The 16205-nt window shown below is 42.3% G+C and overlaps 1 protein-coding gene across 2 annotated transcripts in view; it reads left to right on the top strand.

The window, feature by feature from the left end:
- CSMD2 (CUB and Sushi multiple domains 2) overlaps nt 1-16205 on the top strand; it is an 831733-nt gene that overhangs the window by 630334 nt on the left and 185194 nt on the right. For both annotated transcript variants that reach the window (XM_060257873.1, XM_060257874.1), the window contains 2 exons: nt 3075-3201; nt 15107-15309. In XM_060257873.1, the coding sequence (XP_060113856.1) occupies nt 3075-3201; nt 15107-15309 (330 nt within the window). The remainder of the gene's footprint in view (nt 1-3074; nt 3202-15106; nt 15310-16205) is intronic.

Below are 16205 nucleotides of genomic sequence, written 5' to 3' on the forward strand. Positions count from 1 at the left end.
TAAAAATCACAACAGACTCCAGTACAAGAATATTTTAATCTTCCAAGTCATTCCATTGCTGTCCTCAGAGCGGTAATCCTGAAATAGCAACGTTTCGGGGTGGAGGGTTTACAATCAATACTCCCTCTGAACTACAGAGCCTTGTGAGCAACAATTGTACTTTGTGAGCCACTGGCATTAAAATCATGAGTGAGCAATTTGGCTACTGCATAAATTAGTTTGCTGTGGATCCATTCTTCTTGAGCTGGAGGCTAAAACACCGTGAGCTAGCTCACATTAACTCAGCTTAGAGGGAACACTGGTTACAACAACATGAGCTTACTGAATTTGAGTTCATTCACAGTTCCAGAACAATGAACATCACCTGGGCTGAATAGGGACATAGGATTCTTATCACACTACAGATGCTAATTTTCTGCCCCCAGGCGTTTCCCCTCTGCTGTAATCTGTTTGACTACAATGTGCATTGTACTTCTGCATCCAGAGTGTCTTCTGTACGCCTTTTGATTGGGATATAAGGACTCAGAGACCTCCATTCCAACTGGAATACTGACTCTCAAAAATTAATATCTTGGAAGTCTTGTTGACTTCTAAAGAATGACTGGACTCGAATCTAGCTCTCTCATGAAACCTTTACAGCTTTGAATAAATGCTGCTTGCAGAGCGGTCATGTTACATCACACAGTTTTCTGCATATGGTAAAACAACTTAGACAATTTATTACAGCAATTTTATGTTGTGTTCTGGTGCTCTGAAAAGCTTCATGTCATATGAGATGGTGCTCCACCACATCGGGGAAGGGAAGTTCAAGATGACTTTAATGCAACATTTCCAGATCACTGGATCAGTAGGGGAGGTTCAATCTTATGACCTCCCTGGTCTCTTGGCATAACCCAGCTAGATTTCCTTTTGTGGGAATACGTCAAGGACACTGTGTACTAGAGGAAGGTAAACACAATAAAGGGAGTGCAACAGAAGATCACTGATAACGGTTGCAAAAGTAAATGTAGGCACATTTGAGGAGAACTAGATAAAGTATCAACTCGATATCCTCCAGGTGGCGAGGAGAGTTCATGTTAAAGTGGAATTTCAATAACTATGTAAAAATAAACTTTTAAATAAAGTTTGGGGTATGTTCTGTTCAATAAAGTAAACATCATTACTATACATGAGATTTTGTATATTGTTATTGCTGGTTAATTGACTGTAATAAATTGAATTGGACTATACATGTTTTCTCAATATTTGTAAAGGTTTTATTTCAATATATTCTGTGGGTGTGGGTGTATATATTGAGAGAGAGATTAGTAACACTGCTCAATGCACAATTTCACAGGGTTAACAATAGAAGGTGGGCAATTTTCCCTTTTTTAAAAATTATTTTTCTTATGGCTGAGCCTCAACCCAAGTGTACACATACAGAGCAATTTTTTTTTTTGGGGGGGGGGTATGCTCAAAAGGGGGTGAAGGGGTTTTTTTATGTATAAATCAGTTTATTGGTTAATAATTAAAATACATCAAATGCGTAATAAAGGCAAAATACTGCCAGAAAAAATTGCCTACTCTATACATAAATAGAGTGCATTACAAAACAAATAATAAATCCTCAGGGGTGAAGATATTTGCGGTGCATCCCCCCTCCCCCGCCACATTCAGGTTCTATTCCCCTGGCTTTGGCATTCTAACACAGCAAAGTATTTTTACAGGAATAGGTATAAGCAACTGCTTAAGCTGGTGGTGCGCCAGCGATCTTTCTGCTGCTTTGTGGCTCAAAAACAAACAAAAATGTGTAGTGCCAGTGTTCACACCCACTTGGGTTTGGCTACCACCAGTTGGAGACAGCTTTGAGATTCAGAGTAGAGTTTGGCTACTGAGAGTGGTAAAGACCATCAAGATAGAAGTATTAGGGGTGGAAAGTCACAGCCAAGTTCTGGCAATTTCATGGAGTTGTCAAGGCAAGAAATATACAGAGGTGGTTTACCATTGCCTGCCTCTGCATATCAACCTTGGACTTCCTTGGTGGTCTCTCATTCAAGTACTAGACTACATTCCCCTTCATTTCCTGTTTGGTTTGGGAAACTCACTGATCTTTTGCCTGCTGAGAGGGGCCAATCCTGCCCTCAGTAGCAACAGAAATAGGTCTTAGATCCAGGAAGGCAGAAGACTAAAGGTGTTATTTGTTTATTTATTTTTTGGATTTATAACCCACCCTCCCCTGTACAACAGAGCTCAGGATAAGCCAAGACACTTCTGCTTCAAATGAAGCTGGTCAGAGCAGGAAGATGAGACTCATTTGCCTTGGTGTAGTCCTTCACTGTATTCTCTGCCGAATTGGCAGCCAAGAGCTACGATGGGAATGAGTTGTAGGGGCTGAACAAAACCAGGTTATAGGACCCAATATTGCTTGAAGCCTTCCAAATTGATCACCTTTGGGTTAGGAAGTTTAAGAAAAAAGTTAATGTTGAACAGTCTTGCTTGAATTTTGGACAGCTTTTCCAGGGAGAATGGGAAAGTATATCTCTATTATAAGGCTGCTACCAAGAATGCTGCTCTGCATGTCCATCTCTTTAATCATCTCCCTCTGTTTTTGCACACACATCAAAACCCTGTGTCGGCAAGTCTGCTGCTAAGGTGGGTATGAGAAACAGCCTTATATATTGACCGCCAAGAACTTTAGAAAAAGATGATGAAATTTTATATAGATAATGCTCATACTTCCCTTAGAACTGTACGTTTCTCTTTACTTATCCTTGCTGCCTCTTTTCCAGAAGTGACAGTAACATATATTTCTTATTGGTATTGTTTCTCAGATGAGGAACCCAAAGCAGCAGACTTCAGTAATCCCTCCCCAGTAGCAATTTACTTTCACCCCTGCAATGTTATGCTGTGTTGTTTGGCTACTATATGCATTTGATCTAGAATCTGTAGAAGCATCAACTATTTTAGAGAGCCAACCATAGAAAATCAAAGAGGATTCTTTCCCCCAGCCCTCAATGGGGAGAGAAGCAAAGGAAATGTTGGATGTTCAGACCCATGCAAACCCACAAGCTTAATGTTTCTCTTGTTACTTCCAGCTGAATGTGGGGGCACTATCAAAGGCGAGACTTCAGGAAGGATCTTGTCTCCAGGCTACCCAACTCCGTATGATCACAACCTCAACTGCGTTTGGACGATTGAGGCAGAAGCTGGATGCACAATAGGGTAATTGCATGGGACCCCAGAGCTGGAAATCAGCAAATGAACATGCGCTGCGGCTGCTGCCACCATCATACTCCCCCCACACCAATTGGCAATGTACAAATAGGCTCTCTTTTTTGTTTCCAGATTTGAGCCCATTTGCTTTGCCAGTGTACTGTGCTAGTGCTTCCAGTTAGTCTGTCTCCTTTATGTATGTGCAACAGACGCTGACACCCCTGCACATTAGGTGTCCCTTTCAGTGGTATTCTTATTATTTGAAGGTTTATACAAATGACGAACTATTTAATATCATGATTACATATAACACACAATAGATTACAACAAATTAATCCAAGAGCACAGACAGAATATTCTTAAAGCTGCTATATAGACCGTAGAAAATTTCTTCATTGTATAAACTATCAAAGAGGACCAATTCTCATTAATTTTTCCCTTATTTTTAGATTATGATATGCTGTTCATTTCATTCACCCAGGACTTAATTAACAAGTCCTATTTTTATGGGAGAGTCTTGAGTTTTCTAGTGACTCGCAAATACTGATGTAGTTGGTGTTATCCCACTCAGTACTATTTTTTGAAATCTGGTAGATACCTTTACCATGTAGTTCAAAAGGAGGGACTCTGGATGCAAAGATTTATGTATTTATTGCTTTAGAGGTTATATTGGCTGACATTCCCCAAATTTGTTCAGTTCTAACATGCTTCTACCCAGGGGTCATTTTGTAGGAAAAAAGGTGGTGGAACTCATCCAGAGATTGTTATGCAGCTGCACCTACTATTCAGTGGACAAGGTGGTAAAAAGGAGGTGGAACTGTCAGAAAGGTTCAGGAGCTGTGCTCCTGTGAGCTCCTGCTGAATCTGAGGCCTGCTTCTACCTAATGTTCCCTCTAAGCCAAGTTAGTGTGAGCTAGCTCACAGTTTTTTAGCCTCTGGCTCACACATTTTTGTCTTAGCTCAGGAAAAATGGCCCCAGAGCAAACTAATTCATGCAGTAGCTCACAACTTTAATGCCAGTAGCTCACATTTTTGCTTACAAGGCTCCACAGCTTAGAAGTATTGCTTCCACCATGTGTGGAGGAAATCAACCCCACATTCATAGCAAAACCAACAAGAATCTTAGTTCTAGAGCTAGGAAGGGGGCTTTTTGGGCCATCCCTCAGCATCCCTGGCAACCAGGCCAGACGTTCCCTCCAGTGCTCTTCCCAGGCTTCACTGGCCAGTTGCCAGGGCAATGGTCCACCCTGCTTGGCTCAGTGGTAGGGCCACCTGTGCAACAGTGACCATGGTAGGAGGATAGGCTGGGGCTGTCAGAGGTGAGCAAGGGTCTTGGCAGTCACAGAATTGCTCTTCCATCATCAGGTAACATCACACATCCAGTTTTCCAACAAAATTTATATGGGTGGTAATTGATCACATCAAACAATCCAGTTCTTACAGAAACATTGAGCTGGAAGATACCCCAAGGGTCATATAATCTGTCCCCCTGTACAATGCAGGAAGTTCACTCCACCAGTGGCCCCTGCTGTGTGCCCAGACAAAGGCAAGGCACCTGGGATCCCTGAGCTATTTTGGCCTGGAGGAAAATTCCTTCCTGACTGAAGTAGCAATGAGCATTACCCTGGGCATATAAGAAAGTGCCATAAGAGCCAAACACTGGCTCATCCCTTCCTTCCTTCCCTCTCACGAGCTATCCAAATTCATAGTGAGTCAGAGAAGCAGTGTTGCTGTGAGATGGCCATCTTGCCTCTGCTTGAAAACCTCTAAAGAAGCAGATCCCACCACCTCCTGAGGAGCCTTTTCCACTAAGAAACCACTCAGGAGCTTTTTCCCAATGTTTGGCTGAAAACTCTTCTGATTTAATATCAACCCATTGGTTTGACCTTCTGGAAAAACAGGAAACAACTTCATTTAATCCTCTATATGACAGCCCTTCAAATACTTGACAATGGTTATCGTATCACTTCTTAAATCATCTCCTCTCCAGGCTAAACACACCCAGCACCTTCAACCTTTCCTCATAGGGCTTGGTCTCCATATCTCTCACCATCTTTGTCATCCTCCTCTGGACATGTTCCAGATGTTTTATCAACTTCTGCACAATGTTCTTGTTCATTATCTGAGTTTTAAAAATACTTTAAAAAAAAAACCTTGCTTGAAAATATTGGAACATGAGGAACTTTAATTCACTGCTTATATATCAGCTTCAGCATTTGAAATTGCAATGTCATTGGTTATCAGATGCTCACAAGGAGCTATGCAATGCTTCTCCCGCAGACTTGAAGTTCCCAGATACTAATCAGGGTTAAAATCTCACTAATACCAGTGGGGGAGCTGGAAGCAAAATGGTATACTTATACCAGGGCATCAACAAAGAATTTATAATGAAGTGATCTTCTTCATAGTATCTTCTTCCTCATCTTTTAAATTAGATTACTGCATCAATTTATCTGCATAACAACATTGAGGAATCCTCAGTGTTTCTGTTCCCACAGGTATCCTGAATAGTTCTAAACTCATCTCTTGGCTCCTTGTTTTCTCATGAAAAGTTTTCAGTCTTTTAAAACCATTGTTTCAATATTTTATTGGATAGAGAAATAAACACATTACATAATTAGAAGTTCATTGGCAAAATCTAGATGGCCCTAATTGGACACACACACATGCCAAATATAACATAATTACAAGTGTGACTTTATGATCTCAGTTAAGAGTTTTAAGTTGCTTTTTAACCTTCTCCTTATTGTCCTTGGTTAAAAAAATATATAAAAGCTGGCTATTATATTCAACTTTATGCAGAAAAGTATCCTGATATAATTGTTTAGCAATAATGGTTTTACTTAACCTTCTACATATGGAGAATCCTGTAGGTTAATCCCAAGCAGGGATAACTTGTGAGAAAGTAGAATTTTCTACTTGAAACACAGACATTCAGTAACACTCCTACATATCCCAAAACACACGTCCACCTTTCTAGACCAGCCTAAATTAGAGGTATTGAACTCATTTGTTACAAGACTGAGTCTGACTTTTCTCATTTTGCCAGGCTGCACCATGTGTGCCATAAAATGTAGTGACAGGTACCGAAGATATAAGCTTTATAAAGGGCACAGGCAAACACAATTAACAATATTATCTTTTTACTCAAAATACTAACAAAAGCAATTGATTCATAGCTCTGAAAGCAATTGCTGGGGAGCCCACAAAAGCTCTAATAAATGTATTTAATCATATGCAAAATTAGTTTTTCCCCAAGGGATGCCATAAAAGAGGGAGTACCTTGTATTTCCATACATACCAGTTGTTTGTGGGGCAGGTAAGGGCCTTGCGTGGGGGGTTCTGGCCCCCAGGCTTTATTTCTGCTACCACTGGTCTAGATGATATATGTATACCGTATTGGGCCATAAGCTGGAATGCCCCTAGATGCCCTGGCACTAGGCCATTTAACCTCCATAAATAAAAACCAAAGAAGTCAAAATTTCTGTGCCAAAACAAACTTCTGGCAGGACCAGCCAAATTTCTCCACCCCTTATGACTGACCACACATATTTTGCTTCCTCAATGTGGATATACACACCGTAGAGCTACAGTTCACTCTGACCTTGCTTAAAGTGGACCATGAACAACCACAGTCTGAAAAATGATTTCGGTGGTCCCAGTTGATTCCAATAATGAAGTGGGACTTAGCTAGTTAATGAATTGGCCCTACTTCTTGTGAGTGTTTTAAAGCTTAGGTCAGAAATGCTGAGTAATTTTACTTTATGATATGTATTTTAATAATTTGTACCACTAAAGAAGGCCTTATGGCCAAGATGCATTTTGGCCACATAGCAATGATCACAATTCTGCATAAGCAAAGGAAGTCTGAGGCTACAAGCTTTAATTAGTAAATGAATCAACCGAATGTTTAGTTGATTAATTGGTGTCTAGGGAGCTAGTTGTAATCACTGAGGTTGTGTGAGTTTTTAATTGCTAGTTTGGTCTTGACATCTTGCTGTACTGGAAAAACAAAAGAGGCAGAAGTTTTTAGAGTCAGCTGATCCATTAAAACAATAATGCACCCTTTCTTGGAACAATCACTGTTTCTTGCAAGAGTTTTCTATCTTGATTCCAGCCAGTTCCATGAGAGTCAGGAATGTTTTTAGCTTCCATACATATATCTGTGTGTGTGTATGTTTTAAAAAGAAAACAGGGGTACAGGAAAAAAGGGAAAGAGGGAATAAGATTAGAAAAAAGATTTTAAATACACATAACAAGGACAATCAGAAATATTAATAAACATATAATATTTAAATACATATTCAAGTATAAAACCTGATATTCAAATGTATTGTCTCTCACTTGAAATCTTTGAAATCTTGAAATCTCACTTGAAACCTGAAATCTTTGATATTGTCTCTCACTTTGGTACTTTTCTGAAAATTTGCTGAGCCCAGAATGTAGGATTTACGAGAGCCCAATTGGGGACATTTAGTCTGGCCCAGACTGCAATCAGCCAGCCATCTCTGGGCATCTCAGTCGTATAAGAACTTAAAATTTGAGTTGCCAAAGGCACACATTCTCAGGAGAGGTTGAATCATATCTGGTCTGTCATCTTTATTACAGCAGGCCCCCTACCCTATCCTAAGTCCCATTGATCCCTTTCCTCCTGTTGGGACAACTTCTGTTTTTTGAGGCATAAAGATTTTTGAGGAAGCAGCTACATCTATAATAATATTAGTAGCTGGAAGGAGAAGGAGCTGAATAGCCCCATATTCCCTTCTGTCATTTTCATTGCATTCTTCACCACTATCCGCCTTAGATTTGGTTTGGACAAGATACTGTTGAAGACACTTCCCCATATAATGGTGGCCTCTTTCTGGCTTTAAATCCCCTTAGATTTTGGTATGTCCTTTCCCTTTGATATTTCAGTGCCTTGCTCCATTCCCATGTAGTTGGGATCCCTCAGTCTCCTGCATATCCACTTGTTTCTCCTGTTTGTCAGCTTAGAAAATTGTTCATTATGAAATAAATAAATGACTTCTATCAAAGTAGTGCAAAGGTTCAGTACAGAGTCTTCTTTATTCTCTTGCAGACAGTGAGAAACACAGGCATTTCTCTTCCTCCTTCCTTTCAACACCAGTCTCTGCTGTTTTAATTTATGTTCCTCACATATAAGCTGTCAGTTGAAATGGGTTCTTAGTTCAATAAAACACCACCACCACCATCCCCAAAAATCTTATCAAAAGGCTACTGTGGAGGTCAAGTTACTAACTGCTGCTGCAGAAAACCACTGCTTTATTTAACAGTCGGGCTGTTTGTGTTGCATTTTTCCTTGTGTATTGCCAGACTCCTCCTACCCATTCTCGAGAAAAGGTACCTGGAGCTTCAGGCTATTGAGGACACCCAGGGCCAGCCCTAGACTGTGTGGCCCCCTAGGCAAGGCTAACTTCTGGTGCCCCCCCTGCACTGGTAACATCACCAAGTCACATGGGGAGTGCCCAATTCAGCACACCAGAAGGCCAGCACCCTAAGCGATTGCCTAGTTTGCCTAGTGGCAGGGCCGGCCCTGAGGACACCTCCCCATAACACACTGTGTATAAAGCAAGTTGCCTTATTCTGAGTCTCAGACCATTGCGCCATGTAATTTGGTATCGTCTACCGTGGCTGGCATCAAGTCTTTGAAAAGGACCTTCCTCAAAACCAGGCACTTGGAATCTGTTAAGTGGAGTTACCAGGGATTGAATTTGGGACTTGCTGCATGGGAGGGCACGTGCTGTACTCAAGGCCACAGCAACGAGAGGGCTCTCACCACGTAATGCCCCCTCTCCAGTTTGTCCAGCCTGTCTGGCAAGGGAGATCATTAACATTTCTAAAGTGTTTTTGGGCTGCAGCATAGGTATGAACTGACCATGTCATTGTTTCTGGCCAGAGAGGTCATTAGCATTTCTAAAGGGTTAGCCCTGACCTGAAAAAATGTGGCTACTCAGTCAAAACAAAACAAAAGAAGCTTCTCCGTTCCTTCTTACAGTCTGATCTGCTTAGCAAGTTTCCTCAGAAGTAAACTCTACTGTGCCAAACTGCCCCCGCCAACTCCCCCAAGAAAAAAAATTCCTGGCTATGGTGTTTAGGGTTGCCAATCTCCAGGTGGGAGTAGGGGATCCCCCAGGTTGGAGACCATCCCTCCACTTTAGAGTCATCAGAAAGTGGGGGTAGAGGGAAATGTCTGCTGAGCACTCCATTATTCCCTATGGAGACCAATTTCCATAGGATATAATGGAGAATTGATATGTGGGTATCTGGGGCTCAGGGTGAAACTGTTTTTTTGAGGTAGAGGCACCAAATTTACAGCATAGCATCAAGTGCCTCTCTCCAAAATACTCTCCAAGTTTCAAAAGGATTGGACCAGGAGGTCCAATTCTATGAGCTCAAAAAGAAAGTGCCCCTCTCCTTCATTATTTCCAATTGAGGGAAGGCATTTAAAAGGTGTGCAGTTCCTTTAAATGTGATTGTCAGAACTCCCTTTGGAGTTCAATTATGCTTGTCACAACCCTGCCCCTGGCTCCACCCCCAAAGTCCCAAGATATTTCTTGAATTGGACTTGGCAACCCTAATGGTGCTGACTGTATCACCGATTCTGGGGCCCTCCCTCATTATCTTTTTTGCACATTGCTATGGTTGTAGCTTGCTATTATGAAATCCTTTGCATCCTGGTTTGCTGTATATCATTTCTATGGCTCTGGTCCGGATGTTCAGAGCCTTCCTCCCCTCAGCTTGTGACTGTCAATTGATGAAGGGAATACTTTTCTCTCACTGAAGACTGACTAGCCTTTCTGATATGCAAGATGTGGATAGATTTTGAAGTTGTTTCAAACATTCTCCCAGTTTAAATCAAATGCTAAATTTTCTAAAGTTAGGAGCTGAAAATCTCTAAAGTTAGAAGCTGAAAAGAAGAAACTGCAGCTCCAGTACCCTTCTCATTTTTTAAAAAAAGTTCCCTGTCAAAGTCATTTTATTATCAAAACTGGGTCAAACCAGTCTGTTTTAGGTAGAAAATTAATCCATTAAAATATTTTAACTATGCTCCACCTACCAGTAGTGTGCAGGTGCTAAAACTGCTTCTCTCTTAATTGCACCACACTCTCAATCAATATAAAAATACACTCGCCAGACAATTATTTAAAAAATAATATTATAAAAGATAAATGATCCAAGAAGCACCATCTTATACCCAGCTACAGAAATGAAAACTAAACTTAAAATCATATTCCCAGTGAAATAAACTAGTTTTAATTTTTTAAAAATATCTTTATTTCTGAAGATAGTTTATAAGGAGTTCTGAGATGTTCAGGAAAAAGGTGAGCATATAAATGTTTTGAATCAATAAATACACACCTGCATAGAAAATAGGAGAGTCCATGGCTTCAGTGCTACCCTGTTGGAAAGGCTCAGAATCTTGTTTTCAGGGAGGAAAAGGCCTTCTTACTTTTTCTCTTCTCTTGTGAGGTATGCTTCCTTACCTCCCTTAACTGAAAAGACATTTTTCAATTTATTGAGGTTTAGGTTCTTGCAAAAACCCCACCAATGTTTTAGCTGAGTTGAAGCCTTCAAATTCAAAGTGAAATTTGTTAGTGAGTCCCTAAGTGGGGGAGGCTTCCCCAAGAAGCCCTGCTGGGGCACCAGAAAACAGCCCATCCATAAGCCTGATCCTGGTTGGGCAAGCCTGACCCTGTAGCAAGAAGCTAGGCCAGAACTGGGTAGCAGGCAGAGTCCCATCAGGAGAAGGAGCAACCTCCCTTCCAGTTTGGTGTAGTAGTTAAGTGCATGGACTCTTATCTGGGAGAACCGGGTTTGATTCCCCACTGCTCCACTTGCAGCTGCTGGAATGGTCTTGGGCCAGCCATAGCTCTCACAGGAGTTGTTCTTGAAAGGGCAGCCGGTGTCAGAGCTCTCTCAGCCCCACCCACCTCTCAGGGTGTCTGTTGTGTGGGGCAGAGTTAAAGAAGATTGTGACTGCTCTGAGACTCTCAGATTCGGAGTACAGGGTGGGACATAAATCCAGTATCTTCTTCTTCCTCTCCTCTGGCAGAAAATTTTTGTACCACAACCTTTGCAACTGGAAGTAGAAAGAACCTTGTTGAAACCTGGCAACCCTTGTCCAGCATATTGCATGGACTTGCAAACCTCCAGCTTGGGCCAGGAGACCTTCCACAATTACAATTAATCTCCAGTCTACGGAGATCTGGAGAAAATGGTTGCTTTGAAGAGTGGATTGGATGGCATCACTTCCCTACTGAGTTTCCCCCCTTCCCAAGCCCTGCCTTCCCCAGGCTCCATCCTCAAATCTTTATTAAGGGACGTCCCCAACATGATGACATCACACAAAAGTGATGTCATCATATTGGGGACCAGCGCCTCATATGCCTGAACTCAAAGTAGCAAATTCGCTGCTGGAATTCAGGTGCCTCCCCTTGCAGATAGCATTTAAAGGGACCCTTTAAAAATAATAATATTAATAAATTAAAGATTCCACAGTTTAGGGAGAGTATTAGTCCCCAACCCCTCCAGGAATGTCTCCCAAAGTCCCCCACCAGGGAGGAGGCAGGACCCGGCAATCCAAAGACCTGGCAATCAAACCCCTTAGAGATTATGTAACTCCTTGTTGCTGGGCATATTACCTGTGGGATGACTTGACCAGGGGGAAAGGAAAAGAAACTTACTGTAGATTTGTCTTGCCTCCTTCTCACATGTGAAGCCCATATTCCTCAATTGCTTGGAATGTTAATTGTTTGGAATGTTAATTGGAAATGGGTGGTAGGCACACTCTCCCTTACACACCTGCATTGTGTATAATAAGCATAACAAAGTCAAATTGTTTCGATATGTCTCTTCTGTCCCTGGGAACACCCTCTAGGCCACACTTGCCACCTGAACCACAGATTTTTAAAAATAACAACATTTTCAAGGAACCATTTTCTTTACATACATTTTATTTCTAGAAACTTCTGAGAGCTACCTTATGTCTTTTCCCGGTTTTTACTGGGAGTGATGTAGTGCCACACGCAGTGCTGCTTGTAGCCCTACTTTTTTCTGTTGGCAGGTTTCTTCTGATGCTGGCAAGCCCTCTTCAGAAGGAGCTCTGAAGAGTAGAATTTCTTCCTATTTTCCTCAGTCATACTTTTTCATGGACCTGGGATTTGCATCGGCATTAACCATTGTGTGCACAGGACCAGTGGGTGGTAGTTACTCTAGATTGCTCCATTTTAATTGCAAGGGTGGGATTTAGTATTTGCAATGTAACAATAAATCTCTGTTCTTGCTAAAAAGCAAGCCTGGTTGATTGAGAGTGTGCTGCAATTAAGAGAGAATGAATGTATCTGAAATAGGGTTGCCAAGTCCAATTCAAGAAATATCTGGGGACTTTGGGGGTGGAGCCAGGAGACATTGGGGGCGGAGCCAGGAACAAGGGTGTGACAAGCATAATTGAACTCCAAGGGAGTTCTGGCCATCACATTTAAAGGGACAGCACACCTTTTTAAATGTCTTCCTTCCATAGGAAATAATGAAGGATAGGGGCACCTTCTTTTGGGGCTCATAGAATTGGATGCCCTGGTCCAATCGTTTTGAAACTTGGGGGGTACTTTGGGGAGAGGCACTAGATACTATACTGAAAATTTGGTGCCTCTATCTAAATAAACAGCTCCCCCAGAGCCCCCGAAACCTCCAGATCAATTCCCCATTATACCCTATGAGAATCAATCTCCACATAGGGAATAATGAAGTGCTCAGCACACGTTCCCTCCCTGCCCCCGTTTCTGGCAACTCTGAAGCGAGGATTGACCTCTCTACTCACGAGTTGCTGCCAACTTCTTCAAAGTAACACAGACACACCATCCCAAGAGGAAGCCTTTCAGTCGGAGACTGAAGCCTCCGGAGGTGGAAAGGCACATGGTGGTTGTGGGGGACCCAGTTTCCCCCTGCCGGCCAGCTGACTGGGGGCAGGAAGGAGCCTGGGAAAGTGGAAGAACCTCTGCTGGGACCTGGGGATTGGCAAGCCTAATCTGAAAGCACCAGTTTTCTATCAATATGGTCTAGGATCTGTTGCTAAAAATTTTGCTGTAATCAAATTGATCAACTTGAAAAAAATCACTTAATTTCAGTTTTGCAGTGCAACAATTCTTGCTAGCCTGAACTTCCAAACTAATGGGGTGGAATGCAGGTGGCAATTCATGTCTCATATCAATATATGAAAATAAAGTTGAAGATGATCATAGTTTGTTTTTCTAGAGATCCATTTGTTTTCTCACCAAGGTTTTCGGAATTTGAATTCCAGCAAAATCAACAGCCACCCCAAGATCTGAAATACCTGCTCCCAGGGAAAACCAACTTTCAGAGTCCATAGCAATGCACCAATCACCACTATAAATTCTATTTCTAAGGAGATCTTCTTCAAGCACCCTCCGCCTGTTCTGTAGTACAGACAATGGCTCCTGTCACCGCCCTCCCCAGTTTAATCAATCTTTTATTACACCTCCAGTACAAATTTTTACACTAATGCAAACGTAAGAGGCTTCCTGAAAAAGCAGTCAATTAATAACCGTGCAGTTGTCTGACATACATAATGCATTGCTATGGTACCCATTATCTTGGAGAGGGAATTAGAATATTAAAAGCTTCATGCGGCTGCTGCCGCCTAACAAGGGGGAAAGAAAGGAGGAGAGTAATTCAATTCTACCTCAAGTGCTCAAAGACCTTTTTAAAAAGGCTATTGCCTTCTTTTTAGCAGCCCCCACCCTATATTTATTTATCGCTTGATCCAGAGGGTTCTTTTACCATTGAGTTTGTGTGTCCCCTGGCAGTTATTTGGCCTTTTTCATAGCAGATATTTTCTGTAACTATAAAGCTCACTTTTGGTCATGATTTGAAAAGAAAAGAAGCAGTTGTGTGGTGTGAATCTCCTGTTCTGTCCAGCCTGCAATTAAGGTTCTCTTTCTGTGCTCTGCCATCTGTGCCCTTGCCTGCAGAGGTGTGCAACTGGAGATAGGGCTCTTTTAAGTGGTGGCACCTCACCTTGGTAATGCCCTCCCCGCTTCAGGCTCACATGAGGTAACTCTTTCTCTTATTTAGGCCCCAGGATTTTACCCCAGAGGATTCTATATTTCTTATCCCTTTTTATGAACTGCTTCTAGCCTGAAGACTATTTTACAAATATCAGTTGAGACTGCTGATTATGACTTGTCTTACAACTGATAATCCTTACATTGTTTTATGATTTTGTGTACTTTTTTTTTTTTTACTTTGTGAGCTTCCTCATTTAGGTTTTTGAAGGAGCAGAGTTTATCTGTTTTCTAAGTAAATATAATGTACTAGAACGAACGTTGAGTCCAGTGGCACCTTTAAGACCAAAAAAGTTTTATTCAAGGTGTGAGCTTTCATGTGCACAGATAACTTCCTCACACTTTTTTGGTCTTAAAGGTGCCATTGGACTCAGAATTTGTTCTGCTGCTTCAGACCAATTGCCCACCTCAATCAATGTACTAGAAGGTTACACTGTTTAAGCAGCTGTTGCTTTTAGCAAGGAAATCCTAGGAACAGTGCTTTATTCATTCACTTACTTCATTTATACCCTGCCTCCCCACCCCCAGTTGGAACCAATAGCAGCTTACATTGCTCTGCCATCCTCCAGTTTATCCTCACAGCAACCCTGTAAGGTAGGTTAAGCTGAATATGTGTGGCTGGCCCAAGGACACCTAGCAAGCTTCTATGGCATAGTGTGGATTCAGACCTGTGCATGCGCTAGATATATGAGTTCTCACCATCCTTGTGAAGGTGCAGCTCCTGGGGGTTCTCTGGCAGAAGCCATGACAATTGGAACTCCTACAAAGTGGATAAAAGCTTGGAGTACAGCTGTCTCTATTCTCCCACCATACAGGCTCCATTTCATGGTTTTCCACACAGAGGAATTCCATGACGTTTTGAGGATCTGGGATGGGCCAGTGGAGAAAGGGATCCTTCTAAAGGAAGCAAGCGGCTCCGTTTTGCCCAGTGATGTCCACAGCACGTTCAACTCTGTGGTCCTCCAGTTCAACACTGACTTTTTCACCAGCAAACAGGGCTTTGCCATTCAATTTTCAGGTAAGACTTTTAAATATGTTGTTAATTATTAAAGATAATGGGGGGAGGCACTCTAGGGTGCAGAGGCTAGGGCAGGCCTTTTGGGCTTTGCTGTCACCCAAGCTGAGTGCAAAGTGCTTCTAGAACACGCCCCACCCCCGCACATTTGAGCATTGTATTGTTAACTCTGACCATTCAGAGCAGGGCCATCATCAGCATATCCTGAGAGGGGAGCAGCTGCCAGGGCCCATTTGTTTCTGGCAGGGCTCACTGCTGCCAGCACTCCCATCCACTGCCGGCTGCCATGAGCACGGTCAGTGGAAATGCCTGTGGATGGACAAGAGAGGGACACCAAGCAGATGAGTGGGAGGGAAAGAAAGCATGGCTGTCTGCAGGGGGGGCCCTGGGGACTCTCTGCCTGGGTCCTCCTCATTATTATTATTTGTTTATTTGAGTCTCAAAACCTGGAACTTGCCCCGATTCAAAGATTTGTCAGTGTTGGCTGGGAGACTGTCTTTCATGGAGGTTGTTGATCTTCTCGTTCAGGGAACCCTGATAAGCTTGGAGGACAGGAACCCTGAAAACACCTTTTGGAAATTTTAAAAAAAGTAAAGGTAGTCCCTGTGCAAGCACCAGTGGTTTCCGACTCTGGGGTGATAGTCTCATCACACTCTCCCTTTTGAAAAAAAGCTAGTTTCTTGCATTTCATGCTTATGTTCCTAATTGACTCTCCTCTTCCCCCCATCAAGAGGGATTTTGTCCCTCGTTTTTTAAAACCCTAGGCACTGAAATGTACAAGAGCAATCTTCTACTTAAAGCCATGGGAGATTTCCCAAGGTTCTTGTGTTCGTTTCATGAAAAGGTCAGGCCCAGCCACTGCCTCAGAAAGCTAGAGGCAAAATTCCTCTTTCGTCTCT

Source organism: Heteronotia binoei, chromosome 17 (genome assembly GCF_032191835.1).
Source record: "Heteronotia binoei isolate CCM8104 ecotype False Entrance Well chromosome 17, APGP_CSIRO_Hbin_v1, whole genome shotgun sequence".
In the NCBI taxonomy this organism is placed as follows: Eukaryota; Metazoa; Chordata; class Lepidosauria; order Squamata; family Gekkonidae; genus Heteronotia; species Heteronotia binoei.